Source organism: Salvia miltiorrhiza, chromosome 2 (assembly GCF_028751815.1).
Source record: "Salvia miltiorrhiza cultivar Shanhuang (shh) chromosome 2, IMPLAD_Smil_shh, whole genome shotgun sequence".
In the NCBI taxonomy this organism is placed as follows: Eukaryota; Viridiplantae; Streptophyta; class Magnoliopsida; order Lamiales; family Lamiaceae; genus Salvia; species Salvia miltiorrhiza.
In genome coordinates this window covers 75,441,046-75,463,903 of record NC_080388.1, presented here as the reverse complement: position 1 = coordinate 75,463,903, position 22,858 = coordinate 75,441,046, and the positions used below count along the sequence as shown (strand labels likewise).

The 22,858-nt window shown below is 33.2% G+C and overlaps 4 protein-coding genes across 7 annotated transcripts; 3 read left to right on the top strand and 1 right to left on the bottom strand.

Moving 5' to 3' along the window:
- Positions 1 to 1,158: 1,158 nt before the first annotated feature.
- Positions 1,159 to 3,818, bottom strand: LOC131009508 (protein JASON-like). 2 transcript variants are annotated; one of them, XM_057936887.1, is made up of 7 exons: positions 3,499 to 3,818; positions 3,316 to 3,391; positions 3,129 to 3,205; positions 2,569 to 2,792; positions 1,982 to 2,471; positions 1,805 to 1,887; positions 1,159 to 1,580 (listed from the first exon to the last, which is right to left on the bottom strand). In XM_057936887.1, the coding sequence occupies exons 1-7, from the start codon at positions 3,559 to 3,561 to the stop codon at positions 1,493 to 1,495; spliced, it is 1,101 nt and encodes a 366-aa protein (XP_057792870.1). In that variant the 5' UTR covers positions 3,562 to 3,818; the 3' UTR covers positions 1,159 to 1,492. The 2 variants fall into 2 exon arrangements, with proteins under 2 accessions (XP_057792870.1, XP_057792871.1); XM_057936888.1 differs by having other exon boundaries at positions 3,337 to 3,391.
- A 4,160-nt stretch (positions 3,819 to 7,978) lies between these two features.
- On the top strand, positions 7,979 to 10,387 carry LOC131009507 (myb family transcription factor PHL8-like). Its single transcript, XM_057936886.1, has 5 exons — positions 7,979 to 8,201; positions 8,562 to 8,638; positions 9,091 to 9,161; positions 9,447 to 9,570; positions 10,188 to 10,387. The coding sequence occupies exons 1-5, from the start codon at positions 8,075 to 8,077 to the stop codon at positions 10,341 to 10,343; spliced, it is 555 nt and encodes a 184-aa protein (XP_057792869.1). The 5' UTR covers positions 7,979 to 8,074; the 3' UTR covers positions 10,344 to 10,387.
- A 777-nt stretch (positions 10,388 to 11,164) lies between these two features.
- Positions 11,165 to 17,760, top strand: LOC131009506 (protein argonaute MEL1-like). Its single transcript, XM_057936885.1, has 22 exons — positions 11,165 to 11,527; positions 12,024 to 12,214; positions 12,554 to 12,703; positions 12,823 to 12,956; positions 13,119 to 13,225; positions 13,439 to 13,542; positions 13,810 to 13,948; positions 14,024 to 14,140; positions 14,209 to 14,316; positions 14,393 to 14,467; positions 14,552 to 14,671; positions 14,742 to 14,910; positions 14,997 to 15,127; positions 16,053 to 16,199; positions 16,294 to 16,439; positions 16,509 to 16,571; positions 16,656 to 16,719; positions 16,815 to 16,938; positions 17,021 to 17,094; positions 17,166 to 17,260; positions 17,333 to 17,364; positions 17,431 to 17,760. The coding sequence occupies exons 1-22, from the start codon at positions 11,231 to 11,233 to the stop codon at positions 17,601 to 17,603; spliced, it is 2,760 nt and encodes a 919-aa protein (XP_057792868.1). The 5' UTR covers positions 11,165 to 11,230; the 3' UTR covers positions 17,604 to 17,760.
- A 1,326-nt stretch (positions 17,761 to 19,086) lies between these two features.
- LOC131009505 (uncharacterized) lies at positions 19,087 to 22,684 on the top strand. 3 transcript variants are annotated; one of them, XM_057936883.1, is made up of 9 exons: positions 19,087 to 19,282; positions 20,564 to 20,726; positions 20,808 to 20,896; positions 20,961 to 21,099; positions 21,196 to 21,270; positions 21,370 to 21,491; positions 21,566 to 21,641; positions 21,726 to 21,785; positions 22,289 to 22,684. In XM_057936883.1, exons 2-9 carry the CDS (start codon positions 20,589 to 20,591, stop codon positions 22,412 to 22,414), a joined length of 825 nt encoding a protein of 274 aa, XP_057792866.1. In that variant the 5' UTR covers positions 19,087 to 19,282; positions 20,564 to 20,588; the 3' UTR covers positions 22,415 to 22,684. The 3 variants fall into 3 exon arrangements, with proteins under 3 accessions (XP_057792866.1, XP_057792865.1, XP_057792867.1); XM_057936882.1 differs by having other exon boundaries at positions 19,087 to 19,324; XM_057936884.1 differs by lacking the exon at positions 19,087 to 19,282 and adding an exon at positions 19,324 to 19,954.
- Positions 22,685 to 22,858: the final 174 nt, after the last annotated feature.

Below are 22,858 nucleotides of genomic sequence, written 5' to 3'. Positions count from 1 at the left end.
TATTATTATTATTATTATTATTATTATTATTATTATTAATGGTGAGTGAACATTATTTTTAATAAACACAACTCTATATTCAATCAGAAATGCAGTGATATTTTTCTTTAGAGCAAAAAATGCATTAATTAATAAGAATAATAATAAAAAAAAATCGAACTTCTAGGGTCATTTGTAATTTGGAGTAATTATTAGATGAGGATTATGGAAGTAAAATAGTGTACATTTTTATGGATGTGTCTCCAAATGTAGGGATGGCAGTGGATCTTGGACCCGGTCCAGATCCGTGGATCCAGATCCGTTTTTATGGATCTGGATCTCAATTTTTTGGACCCGACAGATCTGGATCTAGATCTGGATCTCAGTTTTGAAAACGGATCTGGATCTGGATCTTGAAATTTTAGATCAAGATCCGGCCCAGATCCGACCCGTGGATCCGTTTTATTTTATATATATATTTTATATTTTATATTTAGTTTACTAATAATATTAACTAAATTAAAAATAATAAATAAATTATATTCAAAAGAATAAAAACTAAAAGTAATTAGATAAAAGTATTTTGTGTTATATTTTTCATGATGGAAATTAGATGTTGTTGATTTTGTGAAATTTTTTTAATTTAATTTAAAAATAGTAGATCCATTGATCTGGACCCGTGGACCCGCGGATCTGACGGATCTGGATCTAAAATTTTTAGATCCACAGATCTGGATCTGGATCTGGATCTAGTATATGAAAACGGATCTGGATCTGGTATTGGCCAGACCCGGTCCAGATCCGGCCCGTTGCCATCCCTATCCAAATGGTTGCACAAATTATAGTTCAATAAATGTTAATTCAAAAATTAAACTCACAACCTTTTGCAATTATAGTGTTCATTTGGTTGAGGATTTTTTTTTTATTGTAAAAAAAATTGTATTTAAAAGATTAGATGTAATATGCTCGTAAATCTGACTTATAGAATTGTTTGTGAAATTCGAATTTGAGACATTTGCACGAGGAATATCCAAAATTTATCTGTTGTGAATACCAAGCCAAGTTCTTTTTTTTTTTTTTTTTTTTTTGAGGTAGAATACCAAGCCAAGTTAAACAATAAGATTCATGAAATGATATAAACCAATCTCTCAAAAATTCAACTATAATATAAAGATATAAAGAGAGATTTATAGATTATGAAGAGAGAGCTCTCTTTTCAAACATAAAGATAAACATTTAATGGCCAAATCTCCAATATATCCCAAAATCAATCCAATATTTTTCAATCAAAGCCATGAGCAAAAACTCAAAGAGAAGAAGCCACAATTGTTTATATACAATGGCAGCAAACATTTTCTTGCAGTGAGCAGCAACTTCAGCTCATTAGTTCTGGAAAAAAGTTGCTCACATCAACTCAGAAATGGTTTTTTCATGAAGAATGATGAAAGAGACATTATCAACAGCAAACAATGAATCGGCTCACAACACATCGGTACTACTAGGCCTTTTTTCATCAGAATGATACGACAGGTTTGAGACGCGGTGAAGATTGAAAATGTGACATGGCAGTATCAGATTCTTCAGTTTCATTGGTAGGCTTCCTGCAAAATGTAAAAATATCGCGTTTTATTTTACTTTCTTGAGGCAGAAATGAATCATTGTCACAGCTGAAGATTTGTTTCTTCTGTATGTTGAAGCTAAAACGCGTTTAAACCATAGTTGTTGAGCTCAAATATTCATCTAGACTTACTAAAGAGTAGAGAAGATATATCAGAGAAATCAGCAAATCAAGAAAACTAATAAATCACCAACAAGCACAACATACCTCTGAGAAATCAAAGATTCTTCAGACAGTGCCTTCTCCAGTCTCTCCTCAAAAGGCGTCGCATGCCAACTGACTTTCTGATCCTGTGAGGCGAAAGCAGCGAGTTGCAGTTTAGGTTAGTCTCGAGACAGAGGAAAACAGAGAGGAAAATTGACAAAAAGAGAGAAATCACAATACCTCTTTGTACTTGTTAGTAGAATTTGGAATTCCATTTCCATCCCACCATTTAGGCGGATCATTAGGTGCCTCAACATCGTTCCAATGAGCTGCAACCATTCCCAGAATAGGCCTATCTGCAGGAGGTTTCTTATTTTGACTAGAAATGGAACTAAATTGTTTGTTACTACCACTTTGCTTGGCTGAAATTGGCTTGAACCAAGAAGTTAAGCCTCCTTCTTCATCATTCGCATCTTCTACATCATTTTGCTCGTTTGATTCTCCATGATGACAGAGAGCAGAATCTTCACCCCCCTCGTCAAACTCCTCCATGTTTGGATATGATAACGGCCTTGTTACACTGTGAGCGTCAGCTGATCCAGATTGCTCTGAAGAGATGGATGAAATAGCCGTCCTATCTGATGCTTGAATTTCAGCTGCATTATGAATATCACCTCCTTGGACCGAGGTGCTCGAGATTCCACCGGTATAATGTCCATCAGTCATGCAACTACCGAGCAAATAAAATTGGTCGAAAATTGATGAAATGTCAAATGAAAGAGAGATAAACTTAACATAATACTATTAGAAATTTTGAGGAGCTTCACCTGCTTGGAGTGTCCAAGAAAGAACACGATCCAGCAAGTGTTGAAGATTCATTAGATTGCTTCTCCAGCTTCAGTTTCTCCATTGATGCATTGGGAAGCCATGAATCGAACTTCAAAGATTTCTGTGCTTCGATTTGAGCTGATGCATCCTCCCATTTCTCCAAGGCTTTTCGGATTTTGATAGGAGTTTCGAGTGTAGTTCCATTTGGTTTGGAAAACTTATTCTGCAGAATAACAATTTTATTAGAAGAAATTCAAATAGAAACTCCAGTTTCAAGTAATTAATGTGATACAATATTTTATTAGGCTACACATCCTCAAATCAATTTTATAAATGTAAATCAATGCTAATCCGAGATTGAATATACAAATAGAACATAAGGTGTAACGTGATTCAAACCTTATAACACTATTTTTAGCTCGGACTACTACTTAAGGTGTAACGTGATTCAAACCTTATAACACTAAGATTAGCTAAATGTAGTTCCCCTATCTTAGAACAGTATTATAAAAATCCAAATAAAAAGGGAAAAATGTAGAATTAAAAAAAAAATACAAACCTCATCCTTAAACTCGCTGACATCGATTTCTCCGGGCAACCGATTCTGACGCTCCTCTCCTTTTTGAAGCGATTCATCTTTTTTTCATCATTTGCAATACAAGTTCAGAATATCACTCAATCAATCAAAACATCAACGCAGAAATCAACGAAGATTCATTTCAATCCGAAAAAAGAGAAACACGCACTCACACACGCAGATGAGTTACCATCACACTGGAACAGCGACGACAGCGCATTTTTACTGCGAGGAACAGCAGGCTCCTGCTATTCCGAGACCAAAATTCGAAGAAAATATCAGCGAACTCAAATTAATTTCATTCACCTCAAAACTAGGAGGTGAAAAAAAAGAACAGAGTTTCACATCATACCGAAGGAGTAACGAGATTAGTGCCGGAGTCTTTGACGCGAAAACAGGCGAAAAAGCAGCTCATTGATGCGGCGAGCCCTACGCCTCTGCTCACTCTACGTTTTCCTCTTCGCGCAACAAAATTTATGCCATAACGCTTGCTCAATTTAGTAGTGAAATCATGTGTGTATCTCTATAAATGGAATGAGCTTTACTGAATTGAATTATCGGGAATTCATGGAATCATTCTAGAGAGAGAAAGAGCTGAGGAGAGGAGAGAGAGAGAGAGAGAGAGAGAGAGAGAGGTGGAGTGTCGCTGTGCTGATGGCTCCTTTGCGTTTTGAAATTCGAATAGAGAGGGAAACAAAATAAATACAGTTTTTGCATCTCGATAATTACACGTGGCAGTAATACATTCGTTTTTCTTTTATTTTTATGAATTAAAAATTGATTATTATCTTAAAAGTTACTTCTATTACTTCTGTTAAATTTGAGGTTAACTCGACATTTTAACTCGTGAGCAAGCTTTGTGAGCTAATTCAAAAATACAAAACTATTACATTGATATTTAATTTATAATTTATATTTCTATTAATATATATATATATATATATATCTATATATACACACACATACTTATTATAGAAACTAATGGATTGTAGTAAATATAATGTATTTTTCGTAAGATCATGGTAATAGATTTTAAGGAAATTGATCAATATTTAAAACTAAACATAAGTTAGTAAAGCTTATTTGTGATCAACTAAATTTGAATGAGCTTTTGCAACAAAAAAAAAAAAAATTGAATAAGCTCGCAAATTCGAAATATAATTGGAAAATTAAACTCATACTACTTGATTCGATTTGGGCTCTAAGTTTGAGCTCATTTTGAATATTTCAAATGCGAGCTACAAACTAAAAAGATTCGTAGGCCCAAATAAAATTATGTTACATTATAAAATAATTATCATACGAAATCATTTGAGTATTTGAGTTAATTTTGAAGTGAAGCATCAGGTTTGAATTATATTTACTTTTCTTGTTGGAGCCATAAATCAAATAATGATAGTTACTTTTCTTGGTGGAGCCATTAAAATTTATCTACCATCATGTTTTCTATATAAAATAATTTTTATATACAAATTTTATTAAAAGTGACTAATCAATTTCATGATTTGTATTTCTCGTGAATAATTGTTGCGAAAAAAAACCCACTTATATATTAATTTGACCTGAAATAATTATTAATGGGGCCAAAGTTGAATAACTGTAACTTGATTATTAATATCATAATCTGTAATTTTCGCGAATAATTGTTGTGAAAAGAATTTAGGTTACTGATCTAAAGTAATTCCCTTGTATGTTTAACCTAAAATAATTATTGGGACCAATCGCATTCCCCAACTTTAAAAAAAAGAAGAATATTTGTAACTATCTCGATTATTTAGGTTTCGACTTTAGAGAATTTCTTGTTGTCATTATTATAACAATATGGAAAGTATACTTTTAATGCATTAATATTAATTACTGTCATGAGAAACTCGTTCTTACAAAAACTTATAAATTCTTATTAAATCTTATAAATTGGAAGAGTTTAAAATAATTCTATGAACATTTAGAAAAAGATATGCAACTTGAATATTAGAGAGGTACCAAACTCCTTTATATAATAAGCTAAATATATATTTGTTGTCAGATAGGAAATATTCGAGGGGAAATCCATTTAATTTCATGACCATATATTACAACAGCAGTTGATATTATTGTGTGTATTGGTTTTGTTAGTATAGTTCATTTTAAAATATTTGTTAAGTAGTCTAAAAAAAGGGGGGGACTGACATAACTATAATCTTTATCAACTAAAAAAACTATATTATATTTATTTCGTTTAATTAATTTGATAGTAATTATTAATTTAATTAATTGTCAATTTGACAGATAAATATACTAAGTTGTGTGTTTGTTAAATTACTTTCTTTTATAAAAAAACCTAATCATAAGTAAAACTAAAAATATTTATCGCAAAAAAAAGTATTTTACATATGTTTTGGGGAAATTATACAAATACAGAAAATATCAATCAGAATATATATATTTAATCTATTTTTCACTTGTGTATTTATTTGAATCTAATATTTATATATTATTTGAATCTAATACTTTTATATAGGCACATACGTGTGCATACGGTATTCTCTGAAATTAAGAGTTACTAATTCTAATTTATGAAGGTGTATACTAGATTGTCCCACTAAAAATTAATTAATTGTATAAACTAGATAATAACGAAATATTATTTTAATAGTAGTATATTCAAAATTACTGCGCCATTTGCTAGTTTCACCTAATTCTTTTTAATAATTTGCTCGAGGCATTGGTCCCTAAATTTGTGGTCATAAATTGGAAGTTTGAATTTGCTTCATTTAATTTAGCAAACCAAACCCTGATGCATTTAAAGAGTTATCGAGTTTACTACTTCAGTTCAGACAGATGTCAAAATTAATATATAATTATTTAATTTATCGAAAGAAGAATTTTAAAATTATACTAGCATTCTTGAGTCATAGGTGTTTAGGGTTTCACAACCATTAATAGATAGTATGTTCTTTTATTTTCCAACAAAATAGATATGTTTTTTTTTTCCTTTTCTAGAGGACCACCTCGACATATACATACTATCTTAATATTCGCGTTTATTTATAATTATTAATTATTAATTTTATTTTATACAATTGTTACTTTTATTTTTATTCGAGGGTCCGTTTACGTTGATTGAAAAGAAGAGAAAATATATATTTTCATCATTTTTTTCCCATTATTTTCACATGTTTATTAGTATAATAGAAAATTTTATTTGGAAATGATGAAATATTTTTCTCGGGCAGCTCATTTTCGCTAATTTTCTCTCAAATATTGGATAATATTATCTTTAATTGGATAATGGTGTGAAAATATTTTTCAATATTTTCTTATCTTTTTACTTATAATAAACATATGATAAAAAAAAATAGAAAAATATAATATTTTCTTATCTTTCTTTTATTTTCTAATGAAGAGTTTACAACCAAAGTAAACGTATCCTGAATGTATAGTGAAGGAAAATTCATAAAAATATTTATCTAGACTCTCACTTTCGAATAAGTATCTTATTTGAAGATGGATATATTCGTTGCAAAACTAATCATACCACATTTCAAAGTATTTTGATAAATTTGAACTAGCCCCCTAGATATTCTTCAATATATGTGTCAAGTTTCTTTATTTATTTATGTAATTTATAAAAAGCATATATATATATATATATATATATATATATATCTCAAATTATGCATAACATTACAAAAATATTTAAATTTTGCCCTATGAAAAATTTAACAATACCAACCCAATTAAAATTACAACTTAGACGAGGACGGCTGTCTTTAGGATTAGCTAGAGCTATAAAACTTCAGAAGTTGACATATTAAATATCGAACCATTTTAAGAGAGAAATTGTATTAGAAAATTATTAATTTACTTCTTTAATCACTATTAATTGCTCTCGTTTAGTCGCAATTTAACCTAATTTTATTAAATATATATTCCTTTAAAGTGTACCCTAGCTAGCTCTTAAAACTAATAATGATACGTAAATTCTCAATTGCTATTTTTGAATTTAGAAAAGTTAATCTCATACAAGTTACGATGCTAATTTTCAACATATGAGTACAAAATGCATAAATTTTGTACAATCATTTTTAATATTTTGAACATTCAAAACTCGAAGAAGCTAGAGTAATGGCTGAAAAATCAAATCAAACTTTTTGCAAAGAGGGATGAAAATCAAATCAAATTAACCTTTCTAATTCAAGTATAAATAAGTATGTGAAATAAAAAAAATTTCATACAATTCATTTAGGATTAATTTTTAATTACTGCATGCACTTTCACTCATTTTGCAAAATTTAACATGACTATTGAAACGTTGCAACAACGACATCATCGTTCAATTTGTTGCAAGATTAACACTCTCGATTTTTATCTCGGTCACCAAGGAACTGACATGTTGAACGTAATAGTAACTGAATCGAAAATACTGAGATCGTTCAACCACACTTTGGCGATGACGGCTCTGACGAAGCATGCATACAACATCAATTGCACTCTAATCATAAGAAAGTTAGATTTTGCAACGAATTGAAAAAATTGTGACTTTACAATTGTCAATAATTATATTAAAACTATAGAAAAATTCATGCAATATTTAACAATTAATATATATATATATATATATATAGGGTAGGGTAGGGATCCATTCTCTATATATATATATATATATATATATATAATTATTTTTTTTTCTTCAATTCGACTCAAAGTACACCCTAAATATAGGGAATAATCAATTTACATGCTCTACCAAGTCTACGTACTTGCCCACAAAAGTCTAAGTTTTCCAACCATATAAGCAAACCCTCAATTCCATATTATCCAAACCATATTCCCATTCTATTCTACTTTATTCAAACCTATATCAACGAATTTCATCACATTACACTATTCAAACCATAATAACAATTTTGTTGTTTTTTTTTATTAGGTATTTTTCTACAATAGAAATGGATAATTATGAGAAAGCGAGGGTTATTAGACCGTACAGAAAATCGTCTCTTCCTCGCCTGCGATGGACACCTGACCTTCACAATCACTTCGTTGAAGTAGTTCATAGTCTTGGTGGGAAATACAGTAAGTTACAATTGCTCGAGCTCGCGTTACTAACAATTTCTCATTTCCTCTACTTGTATAAGTTGTTTTTTTTTTTTTTTTCTTTTTTCTCATTCGGTGTTTGTTTGTAGGAGAAAAATGTGGTGAAAATATTCTTGAAATTCTTAATAAAAGAAATTGGGTTGAAGTTTGAAACAAGATTTTCATTAATTTACTTAATTTGATTTAGGTGTGCTGTAACAAAATTTTAGGATTGTAAAATTTTTGTTATAATATATGTATATATATATATATATGTGTGTGTGTGTGTGTGTGTGTGTGTGTGTGTGTGTGTGTGTTTATTTGTCTTTTTGGTATTTGTTATTTTATTTTATTTTGCAGAAGCAACTCCAAAGAAGATTATGCAGGTGATGGGCGTGAAGGGGCTCAAGATATCTCACATCAAGAGTCATCTACAGGTTTATAATGATTATTGATTATTGATTTCTAATTAACTAATTATTCAATTCTTTGATTATTTTTACGTATATATTTTAAATTCGTGAATTTGGTAAGTTTAACTCTTCTTACGACAGACTGGTAATATTTTTGAGTTATCTAATTTATTATTATTATTAATTATTATTATTATTATTATTATTATTATTATTATTATTATTAAAAAGAATTGCAGTTGCTATGTGTGGATTTGTAATAGCGCCACTCTTATGCAATTAGCTACGTATACTCTATTTTTTTTTCAAGTTGTTGATTTAATTAAGTATATGTAAAAGAAATTAAAATATACAATTAATTAAGAAATTGCTCATGTAATAAGAAACTAATTAAACATATATATTGCTTTTTTTACTTCATCCTTTTTTCACTCCCACTATATTTATTTATTTATTAGATTATGTACAATTATCAGATGTACAGAAGCATGAGGGAAACCACAATTACAAACGAGTTTATAGCTGTGAAAAACTACCAAGAAAAGAGGTAAGTAAATACATTTTGAACTTCTAAATTTTTTTCTTAAACAAAATAGTTCTTATTTCTTTTTTATGTTGTCTTAATTCTTGCTGCGAATATGTTACTATTTGCCAAATTTTCAATGTATATCTTATAATTTTACCTAAGTACAAGCTAGACCCAATAATTAATTTATTCACGATAATCATAGTTTTAACAAAAATTGATTGGCTTCTATATATCTAAATTATATAATTTATATTTATACTCTACCCCAAAAATAAATGCACACAATATTTTATTTTTGGGCAGACAAGTTTATGAAGTAATGAGAGAAGCACCAACTCATAGAAACCTATTTAGAGTTCCTTTGACATGCCAAGTTAGAAGGAGAATCACACAAAAGGGCACAAATGTAATTCTCCATGAATATCGGGTGAGTTCTTTTTCTAATTTTATTTTATTAAAGATTAATTGCATATAAATTATTGAACTTTCAACTATTATTCATTTTTTTTCTCATTTTTTTATATTTGTCCATTTTTCGACCAAACTTTGGGCCTGAAACAACGTCGTTTCTATTCAACTATACAATACGATGTGAATTATATTTTTCTCAATGGTTTTATTCATGCCAAACTAGTATATTTATGCTATGTCACCACTGTGAAAAATAAACAAAAATGCAAAATGAGAAAAAAAAATAATTGAATAATTTTAATAAAAAAATTAAAGATGCAAAATGAGAATTTATTGAAAATTCAATAATTTATATGCAATTAATCCTTTTATTAATACACATATATTTGTATCTGTCGTGATTCAAATCTAAACAAATACCATAAAAACATAAACATTCTACTAAATTTTAGTTTGAATCTAAATGTTTAACTTGATTAATGAATCTTAACTTGTCATACGACATTACACAATTTTTTAATGTTTTTGAAAGAACATGTTTTTTTTTTCTTTTCTTTTTCAATATGGTTTAGGGGAGTTTTTTTTTTTTTTGGTTGTTGTCGTTGTTGTTGACGAAAATGTAGCTATATGCAGGGCGACGCACAAGGGAGCTCGAGCAGTGAAATTAAACCAGGGGCAAATATGGAAATTCAAACAACAACAGAAATAAATTTTTTGAGTTTAGGCAGCCATCAAACGTCAAAGTCTAGCAAACATAGTCCTATTAATTTAGAACTAACCATATCTTGATCCACTAACTTCTTACCCTAATTGTAATTTAAATTTTAATTTTAGTCTTCTGCTTGTCGACACATTTAGCTACTAACTAACTGTTGTCACTTCTTTCCATTTTTTTTTACTTTTTTTTTTTTGTCTTTAATTAACTATATCAAATGCCATATAGAAATGGTAGCCTTTCATTTAAAAACAATTGTCCTCGAATCCAAATCATAAGAATAAATATCGTATTAAACCTCATTATACCCGCTTTATCAAAACTAGTATTAATCTCGTGCTCTGCATAGCCTCATTATTCATCCATATTTGTAATCTATCAAGTTTTCACGATCATATTATATATAAATAATAAATTAATTTATGTAAATGACACTATCAAGTTTTCACGATCGAACCACGTAAATCTTCGTCTCGTTTATTGTTTTAGCTTAGGTGTTGATATCAGTCATATCAGGTTGATTAATTTTGTGTGGGGTAATTTTTGATGTGCTAAAAGTTGAAAATATAATTTTTTTTTATTTTTTATTGAAGAAAATAAAAAAGAATTTTCAGTTTTTCTTTTAATTTTAAAACTTAAAAATAAGAATAAAAATAAAAAGGCTATAAATATTAATTTTTCCATAGAGTTTCTCCTTTTCCTTGTATGACAATATTTTTCCATAAATTTTCCGTATATGACAAGGGCTAAATGAGCCCTTTTAATTAATGTATAAACCCATAATCGGCCCAAGCCCATTTCCTTTTCCCTTAAATCTCACCCATCTCTCTCTCGTTCCGTACACAGCAAGCACACTCTCTCTCTCGTTCCGTACACAGCAAATACACACACAAACACACACACACAGCACACTCTCTCTCTCGTTCCGTACACAGCAAACACACACACACACGCACACACCATGTGGATTCCTGCGAAGCCCAAGAATATCGGCAGGATCTGCTGCCAGCCCGACTGGGCACCTCACCAGCCGGCTGAGCCGGCGGTGTGGCTATCATTGTCGATGGAGCAGAAGCTTGACCTCGAGGCATCTGCTTCAACACCGGAGCAGGCGGCACAGCCGGAGAACCCTCCTCCGGTTCAACCAGAATTGCCTCTGGCACGGAGGCCTGGATTTGGACATGCCGGCCTTGAAATTATAATAAAGGCCAACCATTTTCTCGTTGCCGTCGCAGACAAAGATCTGCATCATTACGATGTGAGTTGGAAAATTTTGATTCCACAATTATTTTCTATGCGTGCTACTGTGCGTTTGTTTTACACATTTTTCGTTCTTCCTTCTTATATTCTGTATTTTTGTGTTTGAGATGATTTTTTTGTGTATTTTTTGCTAATAAAACAAATGAATGGATATATTTTGTATTTTTGTGTTGAGTTTATTTTTTTTCTTTCACTTTTTAATAAGTGAATGGTCCCACTCGTCAAAAAATTTCTTGTCTGATACTTTAATTTACTCTATTTTATGGATGCCTGTTCGACCACAATTTTCATAGATATATGTATAGTTCTATTAGTTCAATCAGCATTTCTGATAAGCAATTTACGTATCAAGATTTGAGTGCATGCTTTTCCAATATAGTGTTTCCTTAGTGTACATGTTCATTCATACTGTATCTTGGCATGTTGTTTGGTAGATGTTCTGTAATAACTGCAATGGTTGTCAATGGCTTTTACTGTTGTTTAATCCGTGCTAGGTTTCAATATCGCCAGAGGTGGCTTCAAAAAAGGTGTGTAGGGAAATTATCGACCTGGTTATGAAGGGCTGCGATTTCCCGAAGGAAAAGTTGGCGTACGATGGAAGAAGTAGTTGCTACGCTGCAAGTTCCTTGCCATTCGAGTCAAAATATTTTGCGGTTGAGCTTGTCGATGCTGATAGTCAGTCCAGGTGAATTTAGCTATCGATATTATGCTGAATATTCTATTTATTGCGAGTCCTTTTGTGCTGGAGTTTAGTCCAATTATGTGTGCATATCATGCCTTCTCTATGATATATAGAGAAGGGAAAGAAAGGGTGTAAGATTTTGAGTAATCAAAACTAATGTTTATGGTTTTAGTTTGCAGTAATATCCTTTTTGTTTGTTTGTTGGAATCATAGTGTGACCTAATACCAAAATAGTTATATGCAAAAACAAAGAATATTTAATGTTGGGCCATAAATGAATTATGTTATGCTGCAACACAAATTTGTAGTCTTAGTTGGAATGTTTGTTTTGCATACATGCAGGAGGATCCGTAAGTTCCAGGTGTCCATAAAACTTTCTTCCAAACCTGATCTCTATCAACTGAAGCAATTCATACAAGGTAGACAACTGGATCTGCCACAGGAAACAATCCAGTTGTTTAATGTGGTTCTTAAACAATACCAATATAAAAGGTTCGATATTTCTACTAAAAATACTGGCGCACACACACACACATATATATATATGCATTTAGTTTAGCTGTGTTTGTAGTATCTGCATACCATATTAATGCTCTATCATCTGATTTCAGTGGCCTAGTGGTTGGGAGGTCCTGTTTCCATCGTGGAATGGGTAATGGAAGGGATCTTGGAAATGGACTTGATTATGTGCCAGGCTTTTATCAAAGCCTTCGCCCTACACAAATGGGCCTCTCTCTCAATATTGGTATACAGTTAATTTATTTGGGACTTTTGTGCTTGATTTTCCCAGATGTGGTAACTGTGTTTATTTGGCTTTCTTAACGGCTTGGCTAAAGTGATAAAGTATGTAGTCTTTCATAGAATGCTGATGTTCTTTACTTGCATTGTTCATTTTTCATGTTTGCAGATATGTCCGGGACAGCCTTCTTTCAGCCTATCTTGGTCGTGGATTATGTTGCGAAGCATATCAACAAAGATCTGACTAGTGGTTTATCTGACCAAGATCGTACCGAGGTACTAATTGTTAGCTACTTGACAGTATTTGACAATGACCTTCAAGATTTCAAAAATCAGAATTTAGTCTGTTTGGATGAAATGCTTTTTCCTTCAATCTTATCAAGGTAATCTTCAATTGTTTAGAACCTAATTATGATGAAAAGGGTTAGTTGAACTTTGCTTTATCTCATTTCATTGATCTTGTGGGGATAACGGCTTTCTGTTCTTCAGGTGAAAAGAGCTCTAAAAGGTGTACTAGTGGAGACCCACCATCTAGGTCAAATAAGACGACACAGAATTTCGGGCATCAGCATGCAGTCAACGCAACAATTGATGTATGCTTATCTGATCTTTCTTTGTTGCAGTATTACTTGGCTTTAATTAGCAGTAACTCAACAAACTTTAGTTTAGTTTGCATCTTTGTGTCCAAATAAATACTCCATATGAGGTTTGGTTTAACATCTGTGCCAATTAGCTGTTTGTTCGACTCTACTGCACTTACTATGCATAAAACCTATCTGGGATTGACTTATATGCTTATTATTTTTTTAATTGATTCTCTGCCAAAGATTGAATTTACTGTTAATTGACACTATAAACAGGTTTTCGTTGGATGGCAAGGGGACTCAGATATCTGTTGCGCAATACTTTAGTCAGAAGTATAATATTGTTCTACAATTTCCAAATTTGCCAGCTGTTGAGGCAGGCAGTGATACAAAACCCATTTATCTTCCGATGGAGGTATTTGTTTCTTGTTGTGTTCTTATTGAATCTCTTAAGTCTGTGAAGTAGCTTACTTCTTTTTTCTCTCAACAGCTTTGTAGTATTGTTGATCATCAGAGGTACTCGAGAAAATTGAATGTAACACAAGTTACAAAACTTCTGAGGATCACCTGCATACAACCCTCGAAGCGAGAGTATTCAATCAAGCAGGCATGAATACATAATGATGATTACTATCTAGTGCGTACACAATCACTGAGAGAGATCCCTATCTGCAGGTGGTTGAAGAAAATCATGGCGTCAATGATGATGCGTATAAGAAATTTGGTATTTGTGTTAGCAGTAACCTGACATCTATAAAGGCACGGGTGTTGCCTCCGCCTACGGTATGGTGCTGATCTATATATATTTGTTGACGTTTACCATTTTTCATGATGTTTAACATTTCATTGAACTTGCCAGCTGAGTTACCATGATGAGACTGGTAAAGAGATTCTGTTTACTCCAACTGCGGGACAATGGAGTATGAAAAATATGGTAATATTCCTTCGCATATGTTATCGAGCACCACTTCTAATATTGCTCGTAGTTATGCAGCTAAAGCTTTGTTGTCCTGTGTAGAAAATGATTAATGGCGGAAAGATAAAGTTCTGGGCTTGTATCAACTTCTCAAGGGTGTCTGATGCAAATGTTGGCCAATTCTGCGATGATTTGATTGGCTTATGTTCCAGAAAAGGCATGGTATGTCTTGTTTCTTTCCTAGAGTAAATAATTATTAAGTGGTATCTAAGCCAGCCCATCATTGTTTCAGACGTGCAATCAGGAACCCTTAGTTCCTGTCCGTAGTGTTCATGGTCCGATTGAGAAGGCATTGTTTGATCTCAAGGCGGAGACTTCTTCGGAACTTAGAAAGCTAGATGCGACTGAAAAACAGCTTCAGCTCCTTATAGTTATTTTGCCTGATATAACCGACTCATATGGTTAGCTACCTCAACTGGATTATGTTGCCTGATATGAAATGTTGATGTGCTGTCTGGTTATATCAATACATTTTCCTTCTTTGCAGGGACAATCAAGCGTGTTTGTGAAACGGAGTTGGGTATTGTCTCGCAGTGTTTACAGTCTAAAAATATAATGCAATCCCGTAAGCAGCACATGAAATACATGGAGAATGTCGCACTGAAGATTAATGCGAAGGTATGTTAATGGAAATGATTCATAAAAGTTGCATCGGTGTACAAAAGAGTATTTTTTTTAAAAAACCGGCCACAAGGCGTGCCTCGAGGCGCGTTTCAGGGTGGTGCCCCCACTGCCCGCGCCTGAGGCGGTGCTTCTCCTCCATCGCTCTGATTGTGCGCCTCTGCCTGACCGAGGCGGTGTAAGGCGCCGAGAGGCGTGCGCCTCTCACCATATGTGTGTTTTCAGCTTTTTTAACCTAATTTGATTGGGCTTTGGCTGTGAAATTAGATGGGATAGGTGAGAAGCAGATAGGAGCGGTACTGTTAGACATATAAGTTAGGGAGCCCTAACTTAACCCAAAACCATGGTCAAGGGTAAAGGGGTTGACCCCCTCTTATATACCATTCCACACTTTCATGTGGAATCGATGTGGGATATCGTAACAGGTACACGCAGAGTCAGACTTCATCGTCCAGTCACGGTCAGTGCAGCAGATAGTAGCAGTGATCATATATGATCATATAGGTGGGAACCTTGCATTGATTGATGAGGATGAAGAAGATGAATATGATGGAGATGGAGATGGGGATGATGATGAGGATTATTTAAGCTTATTGGACATTTGAATAGTTGATTAATGGCTAATATTTATTAGTATTAGACTTTACTTTAAGATTTTAAAGACTTATTAGTAGTGAAGAATTTATGTGTTTTGGAATATTTGCTATGTTTTTGTGTGTTTAGGTATAATTTATGTGTTTTTTTATGATTTCCATTTTTTTTTTGCCTCGTACCGTTTTGAAACTTGCACCTTGTGAGGCGGACAAAAAACAAACTGCCTCACAAAACGTACTTTAAAACATTGCGAAATAGCAGACTATCAGATGACTTGGCGGACTTCACTCACTGTTATTTTGTGTTCGTCCTGCCATCGTTTTGGTAGGTTGGAGGGCGAAATTGGGAATTGGAGGATTTGAAGCTTGAGCTGACTAAGGAATTCCCTTATTTTAGGGAGTGTCCTACCATCATTTTTGGTGCAGCTGTTACTCATCCTCAAGCAGGGGACGATTCAAGCCCCTCTATAGCTGCGGTATGCTAGCTCTTACTCGTCACCTTTCTCCGCTGTACAAAATCAAAGCCACCATACAAACATTTGGATCTGTCTTACGTGTTGTTACGTGCAGGTTGTTGCTTCAATGAACTTTCCTGAAGTAACAACAAAGTACAGAGGACTTGTTTCTGCACAAGCCCGTAGAGAAGAAATTATCCAAGATCTCTATATAGAAAAGGTTGATCCCAAAAGGGGACTTATGCGTAGGGGAATGATTAGGTCAGTTGCCTACTCTTTGATGTTTTACCTGTTTATTTATCTTTCTTGCTCATTTTTCACATTTTGCAGAGAACTCTTGACGTCCTTCTACAGAGCGACTGGGTATAAACCTAGGAGGATCATATTCTACAGGTTAGGCTGAAATTTGTGTTCACTTCATTATCTGGTGTTAATTTCATTGTGGTAATTTGATGTCACTGATTTTTGAAACGGTAGGGACGGAGTAAGTGAAGGACAATTCAGTCAGGTTCTTTTGCATGAAATGAAGGCAATAAGGGAGGTATACTAGTATGCCTTCTGTGCTTTCTTACCTTTCCCTTGTTTTGAAGGCTTTCTTACCCTTTAGTTAATGTTGTATCTATGTTACATTTTCAGGCCTGTGCCTCTGTTGAAGAATATTATATTCCAACTGTTACATTCATTGTGGTGCAAAAGAGGCATCATACTCGGCTCTTTCCCGCTGATCATAACACTGATAGGAGTGGCAATGTGCTTCCGGGTGGGTATCAATTCTCAAGTCACATTTATCCTATAGGGTTTGTCCTGTTTGATATATAACAACGTCGTGCTCTTCTGATTAGGCACTGTGGTTGATACCGAGATTTGCCATCCAACTGGATTTGATTTCTATCTCTGCAGCCATGCTGGAATCAAGGTATAAAAACTTTGAACAAATCCTTTTAATGTTTGAGCAAACACTTGAAAATTTTTGTTGGTTGTGAGCAGGGTACGAGTCGCCCCACACACTACCATGTGTTGTATGATGAGAATGAGTTCAGTGCCGATGGCCTGCAGATGCTCACAAACAGATTGTGCTACACGTGAGTGTTATTCTCTTTAACTATCTTGTGCTGCTGCATCTCTATAATGCCCTCCCTCATCTGTTTTTTCAGGTATGCCCGGTGCACTCGCTCCGTCTCTGTAGGTTGGTGCTCGTCGTCACTCTCTCTTTTATGTAATCTTCTTTGGGATAACGTTCATCTTTTTGCAGTTCCGCCTGTGTACTACGCCCATCTTGCTGCTCGTCGGGCTCGTCACTATATTCAAGCCACAGATTTTTCAGATAGTGGATCGACTTCGGATGCTACTCGGGAGAGGCAGAGAGAGGTCCAGCCTCTGCCTACTATCAAGGACAATGTCAAGGACGTCATGTTTTACATCTGAATATCTGATGCACATATCGTTTTGTCTATGTATAGTTCAATCATACCAATCTGTATGTACTCACAAAATCTATTGTAAATCCCCTCAAAAAAAAAAATTGTAAATGTACATAATACTCCATCTATCTAGCTATGACTTTTTCTTCTCCCCACAAAAATATTTAGCCAGACATTTTTTTTACAGTGATTCCTTTTCTTAAACATAATATCCCATAATTTATGAGGAGAGAAAAACTAGCTTTAATTTGGAAGTATTTCATACCTGTGACTCTGTGAGGAAAAAAAAATCGAAATGTTGTGTATATTTATTTTTTCAAATTTTGAAGATCATGAGAAAAATCAGAATTTATTAAAAGTTCGCAGCAAATATCCCTAAATAAAGAACTCCCTCCGTCCATGGAAAAGAGTCCCATTTGGGATTCGACTCGAGTTTTAAGAAAGTTGTTAAAGTAGGTGTAAGTGAGATAAACGGTACAATTTGTAGGGGTAATATTAGTACAAAAAAATATAATTAAAGTACATTTTTAGTTAAAAAGTAAAATAAAAGTATAATTTATAGTTAAATATAAGAGAAAATGTATAATGTGATGGTTCAAATTAGATTCTTTTTTATGGACAAAAAAATGTGGTAAATAGAACTTTTTTTTCCTAGACGGAAGAGGGAGTATAGTGAATAAAGTCAGTTTAGTTGGGTTCGATTCAATAAGTTAATATTAATAGATTGGGCCAATGAATTCTTAACATAATTGGGCCAATGGAATTAAAGCCCAAATCAATCAAAATTTCCACAAACAAATGTCTAATTATATTAATAAGATTCTCCACCTTTAGTCTCCCTCCCTATATTGGAGTATTATTTATTTATTTATTTTTATTTTTTTTAAAACGATATATTGGAGTATTTAAGAATTTGAAGAAAGTATCCAACATGGTGTATATTGAAAATTTTATTAAAATTGTTGAAATAAAGAAATGAAAATAAAAACGTATGTGGAAAGGGGAAATTTTTACTGGCGAATAAAATAATTGATGAAAATTAATGTATATAGAAAAATCCATCAAGTTCATGCATAAATTGTTTGGGTTTTTTCCACACACATAAATTTTTAATCATGTATATGTTTGTTGATTTAGCAATAGCAAATAATGCAATATAAACTTTATTAATGCTCGAAAAAATTTGAGCGTATATTTTTGCGATATTAAATTACATCGTGTTAAAAAAAAAATAAAAAAATACAATTTATTATGGACATTTCGTGCAATTAACTATTTTTCAGTAACGAAAAACTAATGTATAATTTTGGCCAAACAAAAAATAAAATAAAAAATAAATAAATTACAATGAAACGGGTAAGTTACCAAAAGTGGGACGAAATTTATTGCAAGTAATAAAAATAACTTTTTCCTTCATTTCTTCTTCCACGTTTCTAGGAAAAAGGAGTATCAAATAATAAATGCAAACGTTAAATATTCTTTGCTTTTCATGATTTTGTGTAAGCAAATTGAATGAGGAAGAAATCGCATTGAATTCATATCGTGCCTCCTGAGACAAAGACACACACACACACAAAAAAAAAAGAATTAAAAATAAAATAAAATAAAATAAGAAAACTGCACGCGGTTCTCTTATCTTATAATCCTCTCAGATTAGATTCTGTCGTTTTTCATCATTTATCTGTATGTTTTTTCTGCCACCTTCTCGAATTTTCAACTTTCCTGGTATGTTTAGCTTTGTGGGCTATTTTTCTTTTTTCTGGGAATTATGAATCTTGAATTTTTATTTGTTCTTTTTCAATATGTTGTTTGTTTTTTGATATCCTGTATATAATGTGTACGTTTTTTTTGTTAATTAATCTTGCTGTAGTTTGCTGGTATTGAATTAATGAATGCTATATAGTTTCTTGGGATAATTAATTTTTTTTGTTGGTTGATTTTTTTTTTCTTTCAAAGCGTTGGAAATATGTGCTTGATGAAATGCTTGAGAGGGAATGTTTGATTGAATATGTATTAGGTTATGTTGTAATTAGATGAGATGATTAGATTCTGACATGTGTTAATTAAACCATATATATATATATATGTATTTATGTTCTTGTTTTTTATCCAAACAAAGTGGTTGGTGAGGTTAGTTGGCCAAACTTTTGCAACTTTAAGCGATGAACGAATAATTAATACTATGATTTTGGGTGTTGATTGTGTTATGAAATTTGATTATGATGAACTTGTTTTGGAGAAGAAGCATTACCTTATGATGATGAAGGTTTGAATTGGGAAGAATCAGCTCGAAATCCTCTAGTTTAGTGCTCGTTTATCGAGTTAAAAATGTGAAAGAGTACTATTCTATGAAATGTAAGTTGATGATGGAGTTGGATTCATGGCAAATGTTTTACCTTAAACTGTGTTGCATTTCTTCTCTACGATGCAATTGCTATAGCTTTTAACGACGATTTTGAACAGTTTTGTGTGTTGATTATGTTATGAAATTTGTTTATGATGAACTTGATTTGGAGAAGAAGCTTTACCTTATCATGATGAAGGTTCAAATAGGAAGGAATAAACTCGAAACCCTCTAGCTAACATGTTAGTTTAGTGCTTGTTTTTTCGAGTTAGAAATGTGGAAGAGTAGTATAATGTGAATCATGGGAAATTTTACCTTAAACTCTGTTGCATTTCTCCACAACAGATAGTTGATTCTTTGTTTCTCCATTGCAATCACTATAGCTTTTAACGACGGTTTTGAACAGTTTTCTTGTTGATTGTGTTTTGAAATTATTCATCACAACATTGTTTTGGAGAAGAAGCATTACCTTACCTTACCTTATGATGATCAGAGTTTAAATTAACCTCTATTTAACGTGTTAGTTAAGTGCTCGTTTGCTGAGTTTGAATGGGAATTACGCGTTGTTGATCTTCTCCTATGCGTTTACTATATCTTATAACGACGTTTTTCAAAAATAGGGATCACAACTGAGGCTATGCTGTGATGCTGTCAACTGCAAGCACTACTATGTTGGTTAAATCTTACCTAAACCAAGCTGAGCTGCTTCTCAAGGACTATGTCTCTGCTGATCTCTTCGTCGTCTACACTTCTATAATCATCGGAATCTTCGCCTGCAAAACGGTATGAAAACAGTATCCCATCCTCCAGCAGCTGTTTCCATCATGATTTCCACTTCTCTGAGTATTTATCATCGATATTCAGGTGTACGAACTTAGCCAGCTTATTAGCCCCGTTTACTTCAAAAGCTATTCGAATCTCACAAAGGGCATTCAACTCGAATGGAGCAACCGGTGAGTGGATTCGTTTCACCTACTGATCCTATCCCTCCCTAATAACCGGCCCTGTGTGATGCAGAGCCATGTCGACGTTTCATGCCATGTACATTGCCACCATGTCACTATACTTCGTGTTGTGGTCAGATCTCTTCGTAAATGATCCACAACGTGGTCCAGTCACTCTTCGGAGCTCTACAATATCTGTTTCTGCTTTGGGAGTGAGTGCTATTTTCTCCTCGATTTCTTATGCTGCAATGAAAATTCTTTCCACTTAGCATCACTTTGAAAAGCATCTTAATGCCATCTTCGAATAGGTCTCCGTTGGCTATTTCCTTTCGGATCTCAGCATGATCATATGGCGATATCCTTCCTTAGGCGGGATGGAGTATGTAAGCACTGCACAGCCTCTTCATTTCAAATGTATTTTCAATAACTCTGCATTTCTCATTGATTTTCTTGTTAATATTTCCTTAATGAATCGGTTTTAGGTGGTTCATCATCTTCTCTCTTTGGTGAGCGTCGCCTATGCTATGCTTACCGGTGAAGCACAGATCTACACGTACATGGTTCTAATATCCGAGGCAACCACGCCTTCCGTCAATCTGAGATGGTAAAGAGCCGATTTCTAGCTTCTCGTTCATGGTGAGGTTTCATTTCTCACCTCTTGATGCAATTTCTGAATAGGTATCTCGATGCAGCTGGAATGAAGAGGTCGAAGGTGTATACTATAAACGGAGTCGTGATATTCCTAGCATGGCTCGTAAGTTCTTGTAAACAAAGATAGTAGTTTGCTCGTCGCCTTCAAGATTTCCTTAATTTTTCGTGTTTTTTTTTTTAACTGCAGGTTGCAAGAATTCTGCTGTTCATTTACTTGTTCTGGCATTCTTACCTGTATTATGATCAGGTAACCTCTTGAAAAACTTCTATTTCTTACTCGAGTATCAAAATCTTAACGTTGCTCACACGAGAACTAGACGAACATTAGCCCTATAAACAGCTTGTGGTTAGAAAAAACAACCTTGAAATTGAAACAATGCTGTTGAATTTAGGCTTTTGTATACCTATTACCTTCGTTGATCGTGCTAGTATCAAAATCTCAACGTTGCTCACACGAGAACTAGACGAACATTAGCCCTATAAACAGCCTGTGGTTAGAACAAATAGCCTTGAAATTGAAACAATGCTGTTGAATTTAGGCTTTTGTATACCTATTACCTTCGTTGATCGTGCTAGTATCAAAATCTCAACGTTGCTCACACGAGAACTAGACGAACATTAGCCCTATAAACACCTTGTGGTTAGAAAAAAACAACCTTGAAACCAAAACAATGTTGTTGAATTGAGGCTTTTGCATAACTATTACCTACGTTGATCGTGCTAGTTTCTTTCTCGTTGTTTCATTAACAGGTGAAGCAGATACACGAGATAGGCGTGGTGATGGTGCACGCCGTCCCAACCGTGCTGTCTGTGATGAACTTGTATTGGTTCAGCAAGATCTTCAAGGGGATGGTGAAGACACTCAAGAGGGAGTGAAAAAATCGGGTTTTTATCGAAACACGCTTCTTCTCTGTAAGATTATTGTTTGCCTGTGAATATTTGGAGGAAGAAAATGTGAAGCATTTTTTCTAATTAGATAGGGAAAAAAAGGCTGTATAGATTTGTGCAGATTCATTTAGGCACTACTTGTTGCTTAAAAATTGTGTTTAGATTGATTTCAAAGGAAGTTGACGGGTCCCGAATCATGTTTTGTAGTATCTTTTTATGTTTCAGTCTCGTATTTTATTATACAGTGAAAATGTTAAAATATTCGAATTATTATTATATTATGGTTAACTGAACGATTATAGATTTTTTTTTTCTTTGCAAAGATAGCAAATATTTAGCCTTTTAGGCTATTGCACTTTATGTAATTAATCAACTCCTTATATGTGAATATAGCAATAAATTCATTGATATTTTCGTGTATTTATAGATGTT